This window comes from Canis lupus, chromosome 18 (assembly GCF_048164855.1).
Source record: "Canis lupus baileyi chromosome 18, mCanLup2.hap1, whole genome shotgun sequence".
Lineage (NCBI taxonomy): Eukaryota > Metazoa > Chordata > Mammalia > Carnivora > Canidae > Canis > Canis lupus.
This window is the reverse complement of record NC_132855.1, coordinates 12702325-12722513: the sequence shown is the minus strand read 5'-3', so window position 1 is coordinate 12722513 and position 20189 is coordinate 12702325. Positions and strand designations below refer to the sequence as shown.

Below are 20189 nucleotides of genomic sequence, written 5' to 3'. Positions count from 1 at the left end.
GGTTTCTAAACTATGGAACTGTGAGAGAGTACATCTGTACTATCTAAACTACAAAGTCTGTGGCAATTGGTTCCAACAACCATAGAAAACTAGTACACACATGATAAAATAGTATATGACTTTTCTGTTATACCAAAGTAAGGCACAAGTAATACAAAAAAGGCAACCAAAGCAAAAATATTTCACGTGCAACATTTAAATCCCTTGTCATTCCCATCCCTGACCCACCTCTGGTATCCACTCTCGACCAATGGATATGTGTACATAGGATGGGACCCTCGGCGTCTTAGCTTCCGGCTGCCTGTTCATAGCCGTAAACTGCTGTCACTACTTGGCAGCTCAGATATGACGCTGGACTGACGTTTATGATTGGTAAACAATGCAAAAAGATGGCACTAGGGCCACAATAAGAAACTATCCCCCAAACGTGGCCCTTAGATCTTGCCAAAGGCAGTTTTCACTTACACATAAGTTAAATATGAAAAAAAGTTTCAGAGTGACACTTTAGGGACCTCACCCTGCACAGGCAGGATTACATGACCACTGACCCAAGTATCCAGCCATGAGGAGCCACACGGACTCCTCCAGACTGAGCCTCTGGTTCCCTTTGCTGATGTATTCTCAGGGCTTCATTTCATAAACTGTATGTTCTGTAGGATTGGAGCGTCTAAGTGCTCGCCCTCTTGAGCTATTTGGTAGTATTTTCCATATGCCTTATGTGTACATAGACCAACAACAAGAACATTTATTTGCATTATTATCATTTACAAAAATGCCGATTTCTGGAATTCAGAAGAAGCAGAGTGAATGAAATCCTCTCAGGAAGCAGACAGTTCTCTGATGCCAGAACACATGACAGCCTGGGAGGTCCCCTTCTGAAGGAACAGGTGTCCCTTGCACAAGATTGCTGAGGACCGGATGGCTTTCAGAAGCACTATAGTACACGAAGAGTTGATCTGATCCAGGGGCAAGGTGGCCTTGGCCATTTCAGAGACTATTTAACTGTTCACTTTTTTTTGGCCTTGATTGTATAGAGGTCTCCCTGCAACTTTGTTCCTTTTTCTCAGGGATGATTTGTACCTGAATTGCAAAGTCCCTAGTAATCAGGTGAAGTGCACTTAGGAGGCTACTGAATTACTGGGTTTCTTTCCTTCACCTCTCTTTTTCAGTCATGCCTGCCCCTGGGAATAGCTGCTAAGACCCTTGGCAGCTCTAGATTGTAGCTTGCAGATCAGTGCTCTCACAGAGGGGCGTCACTAGGGCCTATTTCAATGAATTAGATAGATGGCCCAAGGCGACTGGGATAGAATGGTGTTTGTCGGCCTCAGCTGCAGGTAAGATCATCACGCTGATGGACAAGGTCAGGTTGGAACCGGACTGAGGCTTGGCAAAGAGTGTTATTTCCTTTTCCTGGTTTTCTTTTTTTCAACCAATAGCGGTTCAAGATGCCAAGAACCAGAAATATGGTGGAAAAGAAGGATGGAATGTAAGTTCAGAGGAAAGGTGACAGGAGGGCAAAGATCAATGAGACAGTTGGAATTCTGATATTCTCTTATGCCCCAAGCACCAGCTGTGAAGGCCCTACAGGACTGTGAGATCAGACCCTTAGACTCTTAGCAACAGCTATGTCCCAGGACCAGGTCAGCAGGCATGGGTGGTGGATCAAATCTACATCCAGAAAATAGCAGCAAATTAAAAGTATTGAGGACTCTCCCAATATTCCTGTCCTAAACATACCTGTCCCAACCACCAATTATTACTGGCCTTGTGATTATCATTAACAAGGCCTTTATCTAAGGATAGAGATTTTATCTTGAAAAGTTTACATGGGCAGCCCTAGTAGTCCAGCGGTTTAGTGCCTGCCTTGGGCCCAGGGCGTGATTCTGGAGTCCCGAGATTGAGTCCCACATGGGTCTCCCTGCATGGAGCCTGCTTTTCCCTCAGCCTGTGTCTCTGCCTCTCTCTCTCTGTGCCTCTCATGAATAAATAAATAAAATCTTAAAAAAAAAAAAAGGCAAAGGCCATCTTAAATAATTAAAGAAAAAAAGAAAGAAAAGTTTACATGATATTTCTGCTTCCTCTAAGTTGGTTAACACTGTTCTCAGCACCCAATATTTACTTACAAACAGAAATGTGAAATTTGTCCGTTCAAAGAATTGAATGCTTTCCATAAACTAAAAAATGTTCCATATAAACTTACTCAACTCCCTCAAAGAGATTTTGCACTTCAATAAAAATTCTTTTTGACACAGCAAAGGACAGATTATCTCAACACATCCATAATCCGCGAAGAAATCAAGTTGCTTAAACAGAGCAGCCTTCCTGATCTTTCTCTAACAGCCACCCGCACAGGTGGAGCAGGAGGCATTTTTCCCGGAGGATGTTGCCGTAACAAGGCTTCCTGGACTAATGTCCTTAAGGGAAAATGTTAATCTAGATGACACATTTCAGGAAAGGGTCTCTGCTGGTGGCTCCAGTTTGGTTAGCCAAAAGGAACAAAGCTGCTCCAAGTTCATCCCTGGAGAGATGAGAGCATCATAAACACAAAGCTCATGTCCATACAGGTGTGTATAGCTAAGGGGCCCCACCAGATGTGGGACTTCTTTGGGGCCCAGAAACCTGCTGCCCCTGCATCAGATTCCCCTTACCTTGTTAAAGTCTTCAGAAGTTGCCCTCATTTCCTTCCAGGTCTTGTTCAGGAGCTGGATACAGATGCAGAAGAACTCCTCGAAGGATCGGTCGTGGGTGAAGAACATTGGGTGGAAGTCGTTGCAGGTCTCACTAGCTGGAAGAAAGAGCAGGGACGTTAGAGAGAAAGTTTGCAGAGTGAAATGAGAGGACACAGTCACACATAGGTGTCCCAAAGAGAGATGACAGGGCTCAAGCCACAGTGGACATAAGGTGTTTTTGAAAAAGCAACCTAATGACAGTCCCTGTGCAACTGTCAAGTTGAAGGTCAGCCAGTGAGACCAGTCCCTAGGCACGGATTTTGCCTGAAGGAAGTCAGCTCCTAACCAACCCCCACGACAAGACCCTTACATCTTTTTTTTTTTTTCAGGATCCCTGGTGTTGAATATGGGCTCTGTGCCTGCTTTTTGACCTTAAAAGGACGATTCAAACAAACTGGCCTCTTCGTCACAGCTCCATCACCCTTAATTTCCCCTTTCTCGACAGAATAACTGGCAGAGGATGAGCTTTCTCGAGCACACAATTAATTGCAACTTTGAAAATAGCATCCTTGATTATTTCTCCAGGGGGCTCTTTCCCTCTTACGGTAGTAAGCAGGGGGACATATGAGATCATATACCATCTGATGCCATTAACCATTTGTTTTGCATTCCCAGACACAGATGGCTGGAGGTCAAAGCAACCCAAATGGCTCTGGAGGCCGTGAATGGTCCAGTCCTGGACCAAAATGTGAAATCAGCCAGACTGCCTTCAGGCCTCCCCATTGTAGAGCTTGGGTGTCAGAGCCAGCGCTCTGAGCTCTAGCTGTGCCTACCTCTCCCCTCCTTCCCAGACTAGCCACCCTCTCATTGCTTCCCTGCTATCTGGGCAGCTTACATTTTTATACTCCTTTTACATACATCTTATCTGATCTTTACAATGCTTCTTACGGTTCATGCCTTACGGATGAGGATACTAGAAGGAGCCAGGTTTTGTGGCCACCCCCCACTCAAAACAGTACCCTAAATTTTTTTTTTAATATAAGCTATTGTGCATAGTGAAAGAATTCCTATTTTAATTGGAATCTCTTTAAAGGCTAATTAGCCTTCAGGGTTCCAAACGGTGGAATTTCAAGCCCTGGAAGCCTAGGAGAAGAGGATGAGGCAGGGCAGGAGCTGGGTTTATAGCAGAGACCTTGGGTACCTGGGAAAGCCCTGCACCTGCTATGTGGCTGACTCTACCCAGAGAGAATCCTCTGGTGCAGGCCCCAGCAAGTAAAACTTAATCAAAGCTAAGGGAACACACTCTGCTCTGGTGAGGCCCCGAGCTACCCTGCACCAACCTCTTCTATCATAGAGGATTCCAGTCTTCTGAAAGGGTAGATATGAAGATCCATAAATGCTATTTTCTTCCAGACAAGCTAAGGACACAGGCTAACAGCAACGTACAGTCATGTAGGAAAGGTCTGGGTCTGAGGACAAAATCTGGGTTCCAGTCCAGCTCATGCCAATTAGGAGCAAGTCATTTACCTCTCTGCACCTGGATTTTCTTAACTAAAAAAATGTTAATGAGATCTCCTTGTCCACCTTCATGGGTTTTGGAAAGGATTAGATGACATGACCCACGGGAAAGTGATTTGAAAGGAGAGAAGTTGTCGCAAACGTGGAGCAAGGTGGTGATGATAAGGAATGTTGTGCCAGCATATCATTGCTGAGAACATGGGCCATTCTTTGATTTCCCCCTAGTTCCTAGTCAAGCCTGTTCACATCTCAGAAATTAGCAGCAAGAACATATGTCACCCCAGCCCCCAGCCTGTGTCACTGGCAGAAAAATGGCAAGAGTGAAGTTCTGACCTGGGACACGAAGCTATTTAAAGAACTTGGAACGTAAATACAGGCGGTTGTGTGTTTGCTGCCCTGGGCAATGAGCTGTCAGTCTCAATTCCGTAAGCACTGAAGCCGGTGGAATTTACAAGTCCACAGCAGCACTCTCAAACTCTACTGCTATCCAAGACTCATGATTAATCACATTATCACCATATCTTTTGGGGCCCACTGTGATCATATGCGTACTTTATGCCCTAGTTAAAGTTTTTATGGGATTACTGAGATAACCAGACAAAACAGACCAACAACCCCTGCCATTGCTTGGTGAAGAGAGAGGGAAGAAACATCATTAATAATAGAAAATATACACTGGGTACATATCATGTGCCAGGGGCTCTTCTGGTGTTATCCTCACGACAACCTGGGATGTAGGCATTATGCTTATCCTCATTTTATATATAAGGAAGATAAAACTTGGAGATATTAAACCTTTCATCATGAACTTTTTTGAGGTGGCCCCCAAATGAGGATCTGAAACCTGCATTTATGGTTGGCCCAGCAGGCTTCCTGCCTTAGCGCACAGATATTAGCATAGAGGACATTATTTGACTAGCCTTACTTGACAAGACCACAGGACATTTCCTTGTGACTGCTGCTTTGAAAATTAACTTCTCACCTACTCAGATTCTCTTGAACTGCTCCTTCAAGAGAAACCAGGATCTTGACCCCCGAGTCCAGTGGGGCTCACAGCAAGTACACAACCAGCATCTGCTGATGGACAACACCTGTCAATGTGACAGTACCAACAGTAGCCATACCACTGCCACCACCATATGTCAGGCATTGGGATCTACATTATTAGTTGTTACAAGAAGCATGTGAGGAAGATTTTATCAATTTCTTTCCTTTTTTTAAAAATTAGAAAAGGAGAGTTAGAAAGGTTAGGTGACTTCTCCAAGGTCACACGTCACCAGGCTTGCAAGTAGTACAGTGAGGATTCCAACCTCCATCACCAAAGCCCATCATTGTCTGGTTGTACTTATTTCCTGATTTTGTTTCCCAATTAACTCTGACTCTACTGCACCTCCCCCACCCAACACAAGTATGAAAGAATTGCTTTTATACCCACAGAAGATATTCATGAAGTAAAATCTTACAAGTGGCATTAACTATTAATACTTATGATATATTTAGATTTTAGGTTTCCTCTGCTTTCCCTCTACTAGTCCTGGTCCAAGTGGAGTTAGATTCGAATCACCAGGTTACACTCCTCCCCTTTCTCTGGGTTGGGTCAAGCTGTACTCTTGACAACTCTCTTGAATACCTAAGACATAGTGTACCTGGTTCTAGCTCCTACTGAACCAACTTTTTCATCTTCTTGGGGTATTCTCGGCCTCTAGAACACATCAGGTTTCCTATAGATAGTCAGTTCCTGGCGAAGAGTCATACTAGATTAATTTATGTAGCTTATTTCAAGAAATAAACAGGTTAGGTTCCTTGTTAATAAGCCCCAATTTTGTTCATTACAACAATGCACCCACCTAAAAAAAGTTCACTTCCCAGTCTCTCTTATAACTAAGAGTGATCATTATGACCCAATATCAACCAGTGATAGATACATGGATAGTGCTGGGTACAGTTTCCAGGAAAGACCTTTAAAAGAGGAAACACTTAACTGGTTTCTTCCTTTTACTTCTGCCTTCGCATCTCAAATTCTTTATTTTATTATTATTTTTTAAAGATTTTATTTATTTATTTATTCGTGAGAGAGAGAGAGAGAGAGGCAGAGACACAGGCAGAGGGAGAAGCAGGCTCCATGCAGGGAGCCTGATGTGGGACTTGATCCCCGGTCTCCAGGATCACGCCCTGAGCCAATGGCAGGCGCTCAACCACCGAGCCACCCAGGGATCCCCCTCAAATTCTTTAATTTCAGAACACAACTTCATGTCCAGTAGTGACTGGAAATCCTGTAGCCATTCTGTTTGCATAAAAATACAGGCTATCCCCTAGAATAGAGACTTAGGGGAGCTCCTGATGACACCATGGAATCACCATACCTGAATTGACCTCCTAAGGAGTTTTGGTATAGGATTTAAGTCACTGTTTTCAGGTTTTCTATTGCTCTTAGACATGTGAAATTACTGATATGGAAACTTAAATTCATGCAAGCGCACAGATATTAGCATAAGAGGACATATGCTCAGGATTACTGGGCCCATGGAGTAAGTAGGAATAAGGAGGCAGGATTTCATAATGGCTACAATCAGACTACTACATTCAAAGACCAAACCCGATGCTCCCCTAGGGTATACATAAGCTTAGAAAATGAAACTCCCCAAATTTGTGAAATATATGACCATATAAAATTTATAAGCATCAAATTAGGTTATGTATATGAAGAATGTGATAAGACATCTAGCATACAGATAGGTTTAGTAAACAGTGGTTGTTAAGTATTACTTTTATCATCACAGTGTACTCTGGTTTCTTAAAGACTTGAACACTTCTAGGAGATAAGGGAAGTAGAAAAATGTAGTGAATGGTCTTTGGGGTCCTATTGATAGGGAGGGCGTAAGGTCAGCCAATCATTCTTGTTGATTATGTCAAAAACCCATGGGACATTCAGATGCTTAAGCTGAAATTTCACATGCTGAGTGCACATGTACCATCAACACTACCAAATCAACATTGTCTGGAGAGAAAAATAGCACCTGGATCCTTCCCACTGTGTTGCATTATGAAAAGAACATAAATTTCAGAATTGGGTGAGTTTCGATTCAAGTTCTCACTCAGTCAGTGATGTGAGCATCTCTCTCCCCAGCTTCCTTATCAGGAAGATGGACACTAGTAAGATACCTACCGGGGCTGTAGGGGGTGAAGTGTCTGCCAGAGGCTGTGCTTTGACTCACAGTTAAGTCTAAGTTTCCATCCTCTTCTTCAAACCTCCAAATAATACCCAAGTCTTATAGCTCTTTTAAGTTGGTAATGAGAGAGATGCTGCCAATGGTTTATGAAGAGGTAAACAGTGGGATGGTCCCTGGACAGAGGACTGGACCCCAGAATCGATGTTTTAGGGCACAATTCCTTTGCCCTCCCAGTGAGGGAGGAAGGCACAAGTGGTGGAGGCTGGGAGAACAGCAGTCACACGGGAAGGATACTGGAGGAACTACCCTACTTTCCTTTGTCTTTTGTGTTTTGAAACCACAGGCCTCTGCGGCTGAAGAACACCGAGACAACACAACCATGGCTTAACAGCAGGATCGAGTTAGCATCAGGGCACATTCCCTGCAGGAGTGATTCTCGAGACTGACGAGCAGTCTAGTTAGGTGGTGGCAGCATTGGAAAACACAGCTTAAATGGAGATTTCATGAGGAATAAAGGTAACCAGAGGAGCTGAAATTCAGAAACCACACTAGTCAGCAATTACTGAAAGTTCTCTGCTGACCACTGTTGTAAAAGCTTTGCCTGTCCCGACTCTGAATCCTCAGTAACAGCAGAGTTACTGTGATCATCCATATTTCACAGAGGAGGAAAGTGAGAACAGTGAAATTCAGTCACTTGCAGTGACAGGGCCTGGAATCAAACCCAGTACTCTCTCAACAGTGTTTACAGCCTCCATATGAAGGGGTTGGCTCACCATTATCCTAAACTTCTTTATCTTTTTAAAGATTTTATTTGTTTGTAAGAATGAGAGAGCAAGTGCTCATGCCCTCGAGAGCACCAGTGGGGGTGGTGGAGGGAGGTGGAGAAGCAGAGTCCCTGCTGAGAAGGGAGTCTGACACAGGAGCTTGATCCCAGGACCCCAGGACCATGACCTGAGCTGAAGGCAGATGCTTTACTGACTGAGCCACCCAGGTGCCCCTATCCTAAACTTCTTTAAAAGATTCATTCCTTGCAGAGGAATGGGCAAACAACTCACAGTTGTAAAATAAATAAGACTCAGGGATGCAATGTACAGCACAGGGAATATAGTTAATAATATGTCACAACTTTGTACAGTGACAGATGGTAGCTAGACTTATCATGGTGATCACTTTGTAATGTATATAAATGTTGAATCACTATGTTGTACATCTGAAATTAATACAATATTGTATGTCAACTGCACTTCAATAAAAATAAATCAAAAATAATTTGTTCCTGGACATGTTACACAGGAGACAATAAAAAGATACTGAGGTATTTGGGGATTCATGACTTCTTGTTTTAAGGATGTTCCAGTATTAGAGGCAAGGATAAAGCATTAAATTATTAATATTTTTTTTCTCTAAAATGTTCAGATTGCAGATGTTCAAGATTGAGGATTATCAAGCAGGAAGCACCCCTTCAGACCATCTGATCTGCTTTCCTCTCTTTGTAGATAAGAGCACTGAGAAAGGCAAAACAGGTTGCCCAAGAGTTCATGATGGCAGAAGGGGGCCAAGATGCTGGGAACCAGACTGCCAGGTTCAAAATCTGGTTCTTTCACTTCTGCTCAGTCACCAGGGAAAGTTGTTTCATCTATTAATACTTCATTCTTTCCATCTGTTAACTAGTGGCAACAACAGTATAAACTCTATCAGGTTGTTGTGAGGATTCAGTGGACTGAATCTCGTGACTACGAGAAGTAATCTCAATAAATGTGCGAGGCCACAGAAAGACGATGCTCCCCGGGTATCAAGTGGACCCTCGGCCAGCCCTTTCCACTGAGAAGCGTAAGCTTGCATCAGTAGAGGGATGGCCTAAGTCTCAAGAATGGGTTCCTTAATCCAGAGGTTTAAACAAACAAAAACACAGAGGGCGAGGCTTATTACTGCTTTTTAAAAATAAAAACACTAAGGGAAAAAAAGTGTTGAGTTACTAGGCAATGATTTTATAAATGAAATTTACAGAGGAACTTTCAATGGGACAAAAATAGTAAGACTTTTCAAAAACCAAATTGTTTTCAAGTGCACTATTTTTAACACAATGAGATTCTACTTTGTAAAAAAGAATCAGCTTGATGGTGTTTTAAGTTTGGAATATTAAGGTATTTTCAGAGCTGAGGGTAAAACGAGTTCTTATCAATTTGCTGACATCGAATTCATTTATAAATAGGCCAGCTGTGAAAGCAGCCATAATCCATGTACATTATGTTTTAAAAATAAAAATAAGAATGCCGTATACTTGTCACACTTTTCCCTTCAAAGTAGATATGTTCCTATATTTCCATTAGATAATGCGAGATGAGGTGGGGATTGTCCTTTGGAGTCTCAGGGAAACAAGGGCTACTGTAGTATAGTGAGTAAACAATGAAAGAGAATGGGTTTTAAGTGCTACTCATAACCTTCAGAAGGTCATCTCAGTTCCCTGGGATCCAGATTTCTTACCTGTAAGTGATATGGGCTGGTAAAGTTCCCGCCAAGTCTAAAATTCTAAACTACAGACACATCCATATGCACACACACCAGATAATGTATTTTCAACTCTCTAATGCCCAACAACAATTAAACAACGTGGAGATCGCACCTGCACTGAACTTAGAATTATTTCCTAAATTATTATTTCTTTGAATGACAGGATGGCTACACACTTCATTTAGGGTGTTAAGGCATCAAAATGGCATTTGCTAGGCTTGGAAAATATTTGATGAGCTAGTACCTATTCTGTCTTTCATAAGAAAATTGTTAGATGTTTTTATACCCTTTCAACCTACTAATATAACCTAATGGAGACCATTACATAAGAAAATTACTTAACTATAGATAGAATGACAAGATGACACAGGCAAATGCACAAAATTTCTGCTATTTCATAGGGATTTTATAAGATAAATATAATTTTTGAGATGCTGAAAAGCTCTGTTCCATTCTTCCCATGACCCTCATTATTCTAAGAGAGACTATGAATCCATTTGTAGGTGACTGGAGGGACACAGATTTGGGAAGCACTAGGCAAATTCTGATTATTTTTACCAAAAAAGAAATAAGCACTGGCTTAACATAAAGGGCATTTTGTTTTAAAATTATGAGTTTCAGAAGAAGCAGATAAATCATATTCACACAAAAGTGTTTAATACATGAAAACTGCTAGAGTGGTTATAAAATCTTACTAGTTATCCATTGCATGGAAATTCAAATCAGAACTATTTGCAGCTCTAGGATCAGTCTAGATAATATATTTATGAATTCTCAGATGCAGATGCATACTTATACCTTTATACCTTTGCAGAAAATCTTACCCCTGTAGCCTTTGAGTTTTCTATTTTTAGACCCGGGATTCTTTAATGTCTTGGTTTAGGGGTTTTGGTACTGTGTGGGTAGATGCCGAAAGTTCAGAACCTTTTGTAGGTGGGAGAGGTGAAAAGAGGAGAGTGAGGGCAAAGAATCTGAAGTTCCCCAACCGCCGCTGAGTTCCACCAATACAGAGGCTACCACCCCCACTATTTCAGGACAGGGGATCAGAGGCTTGAAACCCGCTCAGTTCTTTGGAGCTCCTGAAGCCTGGTTTAATAGAACTCTAGATATTCTTTTCTATCCTCTAATGCCTAAAAATAGTATGAAATCCACACTGAAAAGACACACAGTAGCTAATCCAATGCTTCATTGTTCACCTTCCCTATGGGCTTTTTTTAAGGACATGGAGAAAGGAAAAAAAAAATACTGACTATAGTGTTAGGACTGAAAATTAGACTGTAGCACCAAAGGACAGCCAATTCAGCAAGAAGGACCTGAGGCCCATCCCAGGCAACACAATGTGTGTTATTAAAAGAGTAGAAGTTCAGGAGCAAGGTTGGCCAGGGTGCAAAACTTGGTCTCACTACTTAATAGCAATGTGACCTTGATCAACTTATACCTCCCCGGGACCCCATTTCCTTGTTAAAAAAAAAAGACAAGGGACACCTGGGTGGGTCAGCGGTTGAACATCTGCCTTTGGCCCAGGGCGTGATCCCGGAAGTCCCAGGATCAAGTCTCGCGTCAGGCTCCCTGCATGGAGCCTGCCTATGTCTCTGCCTCTCTTGCTGTGTCTCTCATGAGAAAAAAAAAAAAAAAAAAGACAATGCCTTCTATCTCATCAGATTGCTGCAAGGGTTAAATGTATAGTGATACATGATTCATATATTAACATAAAACGAGCACTTAATAAATGCCAGTTGTTACCAGTTCTAGTAGCAAAATTATTATTATTGTATGTAGCTAGAATGGCAAATTTGGAGAAATGACACTTTGAAAAGCAAAGACGTTATAAAACTACAGTAATTAAAAACGATATTTGCCATGACAGAGCAATTCTACCGTCAATATTAGTCTATGCATGCAAAAACAGAACAATGGAATAGAACAGTAAGTCTAGATATAGACCTGTATATACAGTCACCAGATATATGACAAAGATAACACTACAGTGGATTTTCAAAAACCTGTGCTGGGCCAATTGCATAAGCATCTGGAAAAAAAAATCAATTTTGACTCCCTACTCTACACCATCTACAAAAATCAGTTCTAAGTGGATTACAGTTCTGACTGTGAAAGGAAAAACAATGACGCTTCTACATAATATAGGAAAATATATTCAGGACCTCGAGGTAAGCAAAGTTTTCTTAAACAGGACTGAAAAATCATTAGTCTAAAGGAAAAAGTTTGGGTTATATTAAAATCAAGAATTTCTATTTAACAAAAGATACAATGGGAAGGCAACCACTGAGTAGGAGAAAAACTTGCAAGATTACCTGATAAAGAAGTGTTTTCCATGATATATAAAGACCCTTGTAAGTTAGTATGAAAAAGACAGACAACTCAATTTTTAAAAGTGGGCAAAATGTAAATAGGCACTCCATGCAATAGGATATCTAAGTGGCCAATAAATACATGGAAAAGCACTCAGCTTTTTTAGTCATCAGGAAAATCTAAACAACAATGAGATACTTTCAAACATCCATTAGGATGGCTACAATGAAAAGACAGGAAATACTAACTGGGGATAAACATGTAGAACAAATGGAATTCTCATACATTGTTGATGCAAGTATAAACTGGCTCAACCACTTTGAAAACCACTTTAGTAGTATTTAGTTAAACCCAGATATTCATACTCTATGACACAGAATTCTACCCAAACATCTAAACCCAACAAGAATGCATATATATGCTCTCCAAAAGAAATGTAATTGGAAGTTCAGAGCAGCACTATCTGTTATAGTCCCAAACTTGAAAACCCCAAATGTCTACCCAAGAGATTAGATAAATGATAGCTTATTCCTAGAGTAACATATTTACTACAAAGAAATTATTTTTTTAAAAAAATGATATATACAATAACATGAGTGAATTGAAAACATAATGTTGAACAAAAAGAGCCCTATTCAAAAGAGAACATAATATACGATCCTATTTATCTAAAGTTCAGAACAGGGAAAATTCATCTATGGTAGTGGAAGCAGATTATTCTTTTGAGGAGGGGAAGAAATTATGGGGAGGGCAACCCTAAAGAGTCTCCTATAGTTGTGTAATATGCTCTGTCTTGATCTAGATAGAAAGTAGCTAAATGGATAGTCATTTGGCAGTTGTAAAATTCATTGAGCTGTGTTTCGCTTTAAGGATTTGAACACTTCTATGTATTTAAGTTATACTTACATAAAAAGTTAACTTTACAAAGTAGAACATGAGCTTTCTGGGTGATCAAAAACAGACAATTACATTTGGCAACAGATGTTGCAGATAAAACTATTGCAGATGATTTAGATGGACATCTCAAAAGCAGTACTGTCTTTGCCCTACCCATCACCTCTGGAAACAGAGATTTAGCATTTTACTCAGCCAGGTTGACCAGCTAGATAAAAAGGCACATCCTAGCACAATTATCTAAGAGGTATCAGCTTCTAAAGGTGGTCAGATGCACGTCTCCACATCTGGACTTTAGTATAATTTCATCTATTGGAAGGATATGTATATTCTTGCATTTTCTTCTGCAAATGAGGATCCTGACCTTACTGAAGAGTATTGCAAATGTTGATGGAAAAGCTATAATAGATTTGGCTGCTTGTGTATGAACTCTAAGAAGAGTCATAAGTTTCTTTTAAATGAGTTTCCTCCCTTCCTTCACCCATTCATTCATTTATAGCTTCCTTCTTTCCTCTGTTCTTCCTTCCTCCTTTCCTTCCCTTTCCCTTTCCCTTTTCCTTCCTTCCTTCCTTCCTTCCTTCCTTCCTTCCTTCCTTCCTTCCTTCCTTCCTTCCTTCCTTCCTTCCTTCCCATCCATCCATCCATCCATCCATCCATCCATCCATCCATCCACATGCATTGTCCACTTGTCCATCCATTCAACTAGCAAGGTAGTTAAGAGCATAGCCCTGGAGTCAATCTGTCTGAGCTTGGATAGTGGCTCTGCCACTCACTATCCAAATGACCTTGAGCTTATTTATAAGCAAGGATAGATGAATAAAGGATGAAGCTGATGGAGTAGGCAGGAATCAGATCATCTAATTCTTTGGAGACCACATTGAAAGGTCAGGCTTTTTTCCTCCTGCAATGGGATGCCATTAAAGGAGTTTAAATAAGATGATGATAAAGTAACACCTCCCCTTCTCCTTTCTTACTCTACTTTTTTTTTTCTTTTTAATGGGATTAACATTCAGGTGAATTGAAGACTCCTGTTATTCTGGAATCCACTTACTTGATATTTTAGTATATTAAGGATGAGTGATAAATCAGACAGAAATTTTAGAGGTAAGTGGCTATGAGTGTCAGTTCTAGACTAGACTGGGGCTAGAATCCTCCTTCTGTACCTTAACTATATATCCCAACCAAGTTCTTTAATGTCTCAAAGTCTCTTATTATGATGGTAATAACAGTAACTCATAGCTTGTAGAACTGAGTGAAGACAGAGAGGATTCCCATAAAACACTTAGCACGGTACCTGGCATATAATAAGCTTTCAATAAATGTTAACCATAAAGCCTTGTTCAGAATACAAATATGGTGTGTGATTTCCCCCGCCAAATGTTGAATTGAATATGAGGTTTAGCTTGTGGTGAAATCTTATTTACTTGAACCTCCTCCCTTTGTGAAGGTACTCCGTTCCCCTGGAAAGTTATAGAGCAACAATATCATCATCATCTTGCAAGACATTTAACAAAAAGACAAAATGTGCAGAAACTCCATTAAATTAAGATTTCTGATAAGAGCAAGCTAAGTGACCCCTGGAAGTTTGCTTATAATTAAAAAATGGTCTTGCTGATATGCTCTGCATTTATGCTTTGTCCTCTGGCTGAAACAACTATGACATGCAGGAAAATGGAACCTGGGTCCTTGACATCTTATCTTTTGGCAAAATCATTATCTCTGGATCCGCTTACAGGTCTATGAAAGGGTTCTTTCTTGGCCCAAAAAGAAAAAAAAAAAAAAAAGCGCAGTAAAAAAAAAAAAAAAAAGGGAATTCTTCGGAAGAATATGAAATTTGTGGTGTGAGTTAGTGATGTATAAACCAAGTGTGAAGCACACTTACCTGGCTAAAGATATTTTACCTGCCTTCTGGGGGTGGGGTGCCCAGAGGACTCGGAGGGTCCAGTGGAAAATTAGCAAGGAAGATTCTAGTTGGGGGGTAAATAATTCAAGGCAGGGCAAGGAAGAGCATAGTAAAGAAGCAAATTTTTGCATATCTTTGTTAAAACTCCTTTATAAGGAAAATTATTCTGAGAAGTGGCACATTAAGAGCCTGTCATACAGCAAATTTAGCATGGATATAAATAATTGCCTGTCCAACCATGTGAGATGGGCACTCAAAGGTTATGCTGGGATAGAGGCAGATTCAGGAGCAGCTGGGATGTGCCTAATGGAAGACCCAGGAAGAACCGTGGATACCATCACGTGACCATGGATTGGTTACACCTTGATTTGAGGTTCAGAGCCTTAGCCAGAGCTAGGGAGCTGGCCAACATGGCTAAAAATGAGTATTCCTGAATCCAATAGATGCAATATTAAGGGACGAGGACATGCCGAGGCTTGCTCATCTTGTCACTCTTTCTTATCTTTGATGCTCAGTAAATGACTCCCCTTAAAAATCTCAGTGACTACCTATAGCTCTTAGGAGAAAATGCAATTGGGTTAGCACATTCAGCACTTCCCAGGCTAAACCTATTCCGCTCCTTCTAACGTCTATCCTCTGATGGAACTCTAAAATCAATCACAGTTTGTCCCTTTAGCAAATAAACCACCCCTGCTTGTATTTCTATGTGTTCAGCTCACAGGTTTCCCTCTTCATGAAGCCCACTGAGTTGTCCTCCAAAGTCCATCCCTTTGCTAAAGGCACTTTGAGACTCAAGCCTTGACCGCCTGTCTCTCCCCTTTGTGTTTCTACAGACCTTTCATTTTCTCCTCCACCTATTTGGACTGCCCCTTCTGATTATGAACCTACAAAAATAGGAGGCTTTAGTCATTTCTACATTGTTCATAGTTCTCACATGGCCAGCCTCCCCTTAGCACGTGCCTGCACTTCCTTCCTCGGTGACCCTCTTTGTTCTCCAGTAGTGGCATGCCATTCTTCCTCAAGTTGCCATTATGCCCCACTTCATGCACCACTTAAAGAACAGGATGCCCCCAACTTTGTACAACACACATCTCAGTACTTCTGCCATGATAAGGGTGGAAGGATCTACACAGCCTTCACCCCCTGCTTTAAAACAGTCCAACCTGCAAAATGATCCAGTCCTCTCCTCTCCCCCACCTTTCTGAAACCCAAGCATAAGTGTTCTCTTAGGGGAACAATGAGGGACGTTATAAAGGAAGCAAATTAATTACACAAATTCAACAGAAAAGAAAAACAAATCTGATGATGTTGCTAAAATACAGAGACATTACCCTCCTTCATAGATCAACTGCCAACACCCCTGCCCTGGCAGGGGGCTTCCCTTCACCATTCCTCACCCCACCTCACTCACCACACACCCACTAAGAGGAGGAACACTGGGTCTACCTCTTGTCTTGGGCCCTTCTTGGACTCTGTCAGAAGAAACATATGGCCTCGTGAATTGCATGCCAGTGTGAACAATGCATTTACCCTGGTTGGTAGAATTAAGGGAGATATGGGAGGATGTTAAGGGAATAATCCACTGACAATCATGCTTTTGCCAATGTGAGATTTGAAAGGATGGAGATTTATATCAGTGAACAACAACAGAGTTAAGTCCCTAATATTTTTGCCTATATATAGTTCCGTTCAGTCCTCTTAAACAAGAGAGCATGCTAAGAAGCATGTCTCTCTCTTGCTCAAGATTATGTGGGCTGGTCTGTGTGGAGGGACAGAGAGGCCCTCAGTGTATGAACAGAACACCAGGCCCCAAAAAACATATCCTCAAGCATCGCCATAATAATTTAGGAAAAGGTCAAGCTTCACACAGGCACTTGACTGAGATTTACCAAAAAAGAGGAAGCTAAAGGATAAGGCATTAAATATCAAACCAGAAACAGCTGGCTAGGCAACTTGAAAAGGACATAATCTGAATAACAAGACACTTGGGGAATCAGCTTCAGCAAATTAGAAGGTGAGCAGCCTAGAAAAGGGTGTTACTTACTTTAGAATATCACAATGAGCATGTACCAAGAACTGTTCTAAGCTCCTTACAAGTATTTTCTCATTTAATCATCAAAACCATTCCATGACGTAGGTGCAGCTATTATCATCCCACTGTATAGATGAAGAAACTGAGACACAGAGGAGCGACATGGCTTGGCTCACAGAGCTAAGAGGAGCCAGAGCCAGGGTTTCACAAAGGTTTGGGTCCAGAGTCCTTGTTATCTTGCTGCTCATCGGACAGAGATTTCTCTCCACTGAAGATTTTTAAAGCAGAAAAGCCTAGAGCCTAAAGCATTTCTAGAATGCCTACTTACTATGCTTTAAAAATAAGTTTAATTCCATTTCTTCCTTCTGAGACCCACCACTTTAATGAAGACTTGATCTTGCTAAGATAATTTTTTGGATATGAGATTCTTAGAGTTGGTAAGACAGCACTGTTTTTGCCAATTCGTCTATGGCAGACATGCATTCCCACTGAAACATTACTGTTTCAACGCTGGGGGGTGGAAATCAACAATTTGTACACTCTTAATTTCAGGGGCATTTATTTGCTCACTGGCTTAATAGATCCTTATCCTAATAAAGAAGATATAAAATTTATCTCTTTTAATGCAGGCTAATATCCTGAAAGATTAAGAAATCAAGCTAGTGAGACCAATCTTTTTTTTTTCATCAAACAATTATATAGTGCTTAATATATATGAGCCACTGTTCTCAGTGCTTTAAGATTATTAAATGATTTAATTATATGAGAATTAAACATAAGCCACATTCAATTTTTGTCTCTATTTCACAGGTGAGGGAACCAAGGCATAGAGAGGCTATGAGACTTGTCTGAGGTCACACAGCCAGAGTGTGCTTGTAGGAGGCGATCAGCCTGCAGAGGCTGTGCTCTGAATCAAGTAGGGGCATAATCAGTGTGCTCATTCGGAGGTCTCCTTGCCCCAGTAGCTATTTAACTATATGGTCGCTGCTGCTGTCCTAATCGTTACGGTTAGATAAGAACTTGCCCAGAGTTCATATACTAAGGTCACTAGGCCCCTTTGGCCCTGTCTGGTCACCAACAGATCCATGACTATCCCAGATGCCTCAGATTTTAGAATCTCTTTCATCAATAAAGAGCCAAATTCTATCACTTCCTCACATTAAAAAATCCCACACACTCTGATTTCTTTTTCAAAAAAGATTATGTTAGGGCTGAATCTCTTTATTTCACAGAAAGAGACTCAAAAACAAACAAACAAAAACCCAGCTGCCAGTATTTCAGTAGTATCTTGCAACACAAGTTTGAGTAGAACGTGGCACGTTCACGAGGGTGTGCTCTCAGAACCTATCGTGTCGTCTTGAGCATACACACGTCTTGGAAGCGAGTCTAGTGTCGCGGGTTGATAAAAATTATTTTCACTAATAAAATTAGGTTGAAGCTCTTGTTATTGTTTTAATGAGACTATTTTTCTTCATACTACACAGTTTTGTGGACTAACTGGTATACTAGCAAAGTGGAAACTGGCTTCTTGTCCCTCGACCACCGGAATGGATGCACACATAGATTCTGCATTAGAAATGTGTGTTTCTGAAGAATTCAGTCTTAAATTGATGGGTGAAGATCTATTTTAACCCTTCGTTAGTTATTTAAATTCTTCTTATACTAAATATTTGCTACTCCCCCTCTGCCTCCCCAGTCTTGCTGACATATAATGATAATGAACCCCTACAGTTTCTATAACATCCTTGTATTTTCGGGTGGTTGTTATCCAATGGCAGACTTTGCCTTCAGTTGAATTAGCCTTAAACCAAATTCAGCAAGAGTTATTTTGGCCTTCAGCTTCGTGGCGATCATCTTTTTCTTTCTTTCTTTTTAAACCCTCACCAAAAAGAGGTCATTTTAGATAAGGATGCATCTTAATGAAAAACCTAAGTAAGGATAAGACTAAAAATAAGATGCTTTTAGCCTCAGTAGGAAGATGCTGACGGAAATTCTCAGACCTTCCTTCTATGTGAAATAAAAGTTAATGCTCTCAGACACTTTAATTTTCATTCTTTGTAGACACTTATCTCATTTTCTTGATCATTCAATTTTGTTCTTGATATTTTGAAAGAGTTCTTTTCCTCTTCCCTGACAAATGCATCTAGGAACTTCTATTTTATAAAAGTTTTCCAATTCTCTAAAAATAGAGATCATTGTGTTATTACTTTTATTCTCTTACCCATACAAGTGACCAGGACATCTCATATGGTCACCGGAATGTGACCATAAGATATTCAATATGGCACCATGTTTCCTGCAAAGAAAGACATTACATCTAGCATGTATGTATGCAGGTGGATTCCTCACGAATGCCTTCAAGATTATCCAATGGCCATTAGGACCTTAGAGGGGAAAACATAATGACAACAGCACACTAATGTTAAATAACTGTTATTCGTCTGTCTCACTGCTCTCTGTCACCTCCTTCATAGACTTGTTCTTCGTTTTCAGGGTTCCTTTCTACCCAAGGTTCTGTTCTCATCTTTCTCTTGTCCTAGGAAAATTCATCTAGTCCCGCAACTTCAATGCTCACAACTGCCAAATCTCCATGCCAAGCCTTAGTATTTCCCTTGAGCTCCAGACAAACAGCTCCTTCCTGGATATGTCCACTGGATGTCCCTTAGTCGCCTCAGACTCAAAGGGACCCAAACTCATTATCCAAATTGACTGGGTTTTCCACTTCAGCTGCTAATCTACTTGGCTGTCCAGGTCAGCCTTGCCTATTCTCTCAGTCACCTTCATATCCTAAACATATTTCATCCTGTCTTGGCTCAAATGCTCATCACTGCTCTCCCAGATTATGACAAAAGACTTTCAAAATGGTCTCCCACCCTCGTGATGCATCTGTTTTCCTCACTGGTCCACATACAGAGTTTGTTAAAATCTAATACAGCCACAACAAAACACAGATATAGCAATGACAAGAGTTTAATTAGTGCTTTTTCACAGTGAAAATAATTAAGCCATTCTGTTTAAAATCCCTCAGATAAAGTCCCAAATCCTTAATAAATGTGGACTATGCCTTGTCTTGAATAAGCCAATATCAGGGCAAGTTTTTAAAAATAAAAACTTCCAGAGTGCATTTATCAAGGGAGAGGGAGAAAAAAATTTAAAAATCTTAAGAACAAAATAAAATGACC

General features: G+C 40.8%; 1 protein-coding gene across 6 annotated transcripts in view; it reads right to left on the bottom strand.

Annotated features, from left to right (window-relative positions):
* ELMO1 (engulfment and cell motility 1) overlaps positions 1–20189 on the bottom strand; it is a 526171-nt gene that overhangs the window by 158243 nt on the left and 347739 nt on the right. For all 6 annotated transcript variants that reach the window (XM_072783482.1, XM_072783477.1, XM_072783480.1 and 3 more), the window contains one exon: positions 2649–2785. In XM_072783482.1, coding sequence (XP_072639583.1) covers positions 2649–2785 — 137 coding nt within the window. The remainder of the gene's footprint in view (positions 1–2648; positions 2786–20189) is intronic.